This window comes from Morus notabilis, unplaced genomic scaffold (genome assembly GCF_000414095.1).
Source record: "Morus notabilis unplaced genomic scaffold, ASM41409v2 C11439083, whole genome shotgun sequence".
NCBI classification, from domain to species: Eukaryota; Viridiplantae; Streptophyta; class Magnoliopsida; order Rosales; family Moraceae; genus Morus; species Morus notabilis.
The window spans coordinates 1-1,798 of record NW_010387362.1 but is presented as its reverse complement, the minus strand read 5'-3'; the positions used below and the strand labels follow the sequence as shown (position 1 = coordinate 1,798).

The following is a 1,798-nucleotide window of genomic DNA, read 5'->3' as shown; positions in this document are numbered from 1 at the left end:
TCTTTCTCTCTTCTGTGAATGATGATATGTTTGTTCTCATCAGTCTATCATACTACAATGAAATTTCGATATTTGTACCGAATATAAATACTTTAGCATGGAAGTAAATACCTGTCGACATGGGCAAAGAACCAGTCTTTCTTTGGATCACTGATGCCTACAGTGAACACTTGGTCAACTTCAGGATCAACATCAGAGTATCTGTCCCACAAGCCATATTGTCTGAACCTGTAAAATAGCTTGTCATAAGAATTAACATACAGACTTAATGAAGAGCGATCTTAATTGTCATTAAGGGCTGAATTTGCTTACTTTTCAGGGCTGTTGACAAATAGCTTGTTGACATACATGGGGTTCACATCTGGAACATAGTAGCCATTGGCCGTTCGGTCAGGGAACCCGATATCCCACATAGTTGGACCATCTCTTGGGGGAGCATAGGTGAGATTGCCAACTTCTGTGTGTGAACCTGAGGAATTCTTTTTTGATCAATATATCATACATGATATTATGACATGGACTAAACTATGAGATGTATATGAGTGATATATAAAAGTACCTGATGAAATAGTAACGTGTGCTTTATCAAGGTAATCGCCAATGAAACCAGGAACCCAGCCATGAAGGCCATAAACGCCAGGAATGACATTCTTGATAGTGAAGTTTCCAGTTGAATCAGTTTGCACCCAAAACTGATAACCCTGTAGAATCCCAAGTGTTCAAATTTTCTAATCTACTTTGTCTCACTAAAAGGTTTGAAAGAAATTATTTGAGTTTATTGTTTACCTTGCTTTCTGTTTGCCAGGCTCCTTCTTTTGTTGCTGCTGATAAGCCAACATACGCATATTTCGCAGGGATTAGAGAATCAGAAACATACCTGAAGTAAATTCAACAGTTTGAATGAGAAGTACTACAGAAATCTTCTTTTTCTTTTTGTCAAGAGTGTAAACTTAAAACGTAGCTACAGAGCATAAATAATACTCATTACCTGTCTTGGACGAGAAGTCTTCCTGAAACGGAACCGCGCTCTTTAGCGCTTAGATAATAAGGCGACGAGACAAAATCATAAGGCCATGCCTCCTCTTCTAACAGCCTCTAAGATGAATCACATATAATACAAACCGATAAAGAAAAAAGGTTTATTAATTTACTGTAATAGAATAAGAATTGATAGTCAAATGTTATAACTACTACCCCAACAAACTCACAATTGATCAAATTAGTACCTGGTTTTTTGCATCTAACCATAGGCTGTGTGCATCTGATACATCTGCTGTTGAGTTGAGGTATACAAAGAAGGGTCCAAAAACCTTCCTCCATGTCTCTCCTTCTCCAAAATGAGCTAATATATCTTCCCCAATATAATGGGTTCCATGCAGCATCTGTTGCAGCAAATAGATAATCACAAATTTAAAATTGTTCTAACTATCTGAACTAGAAATGGCTTATAAATAAACTAAAGAACTCAAAGAAACACATCTCAATAAGCATCTCATAAAGTCAGGCAACCGATTGTTTAAATTGTTTCGAGTTGGAAATTCACCGCGAGGCAGGTTGGCCCAGTGTGGGCAGTGAGATTTTGCTTTGTAGGACCACCATTTTGAAATTCATGGCTAGGGAAGATAACCCAAAATCCTATTACAGGTTTAGAGCTTATCCATCCATGAACTCCACCGTCTCTGTTGTCCATTGAGTACTGATATTTATCATCAACCTACATCCAAGCAAATAGGGAAAAAGAAAACCATAGTCCCTTGTTAGTCAAGCAATTACTTAATTTTTTCAACCAAAAAAAAAA

At 37.3% G+C, this 1,798-nt stretch overlaps 1 protein-coding gene across 1 annotated transcript; it reads right to left on the bottom strand.

Moving 5' to 3' along the window:
* Positions 1 to 111: 111 nt before the first annotated feature.
* LOC112095245 (probable rhamnogalacturonate lyase B) lies at positions 112 to 1,714 on the bottom strand (the record flags this gene model as incomplete). The annotated part of the gene is made up of 7 exons (XM_024176924.1): positions 112 to 228; positions 313 to 469; positions 560 to 701; positions 787 to 877; positions 989 to 1,095; positions 1,227 to 1,382; positions 1,544 to 1,714. Coding segments are annotated over 7 exons (941 nt in total), but the record flags the coding sequence as incomplete, so codon positions are not given.
* Positions 1,715 to 1,798: the final 84 nt, after the last annotated feature.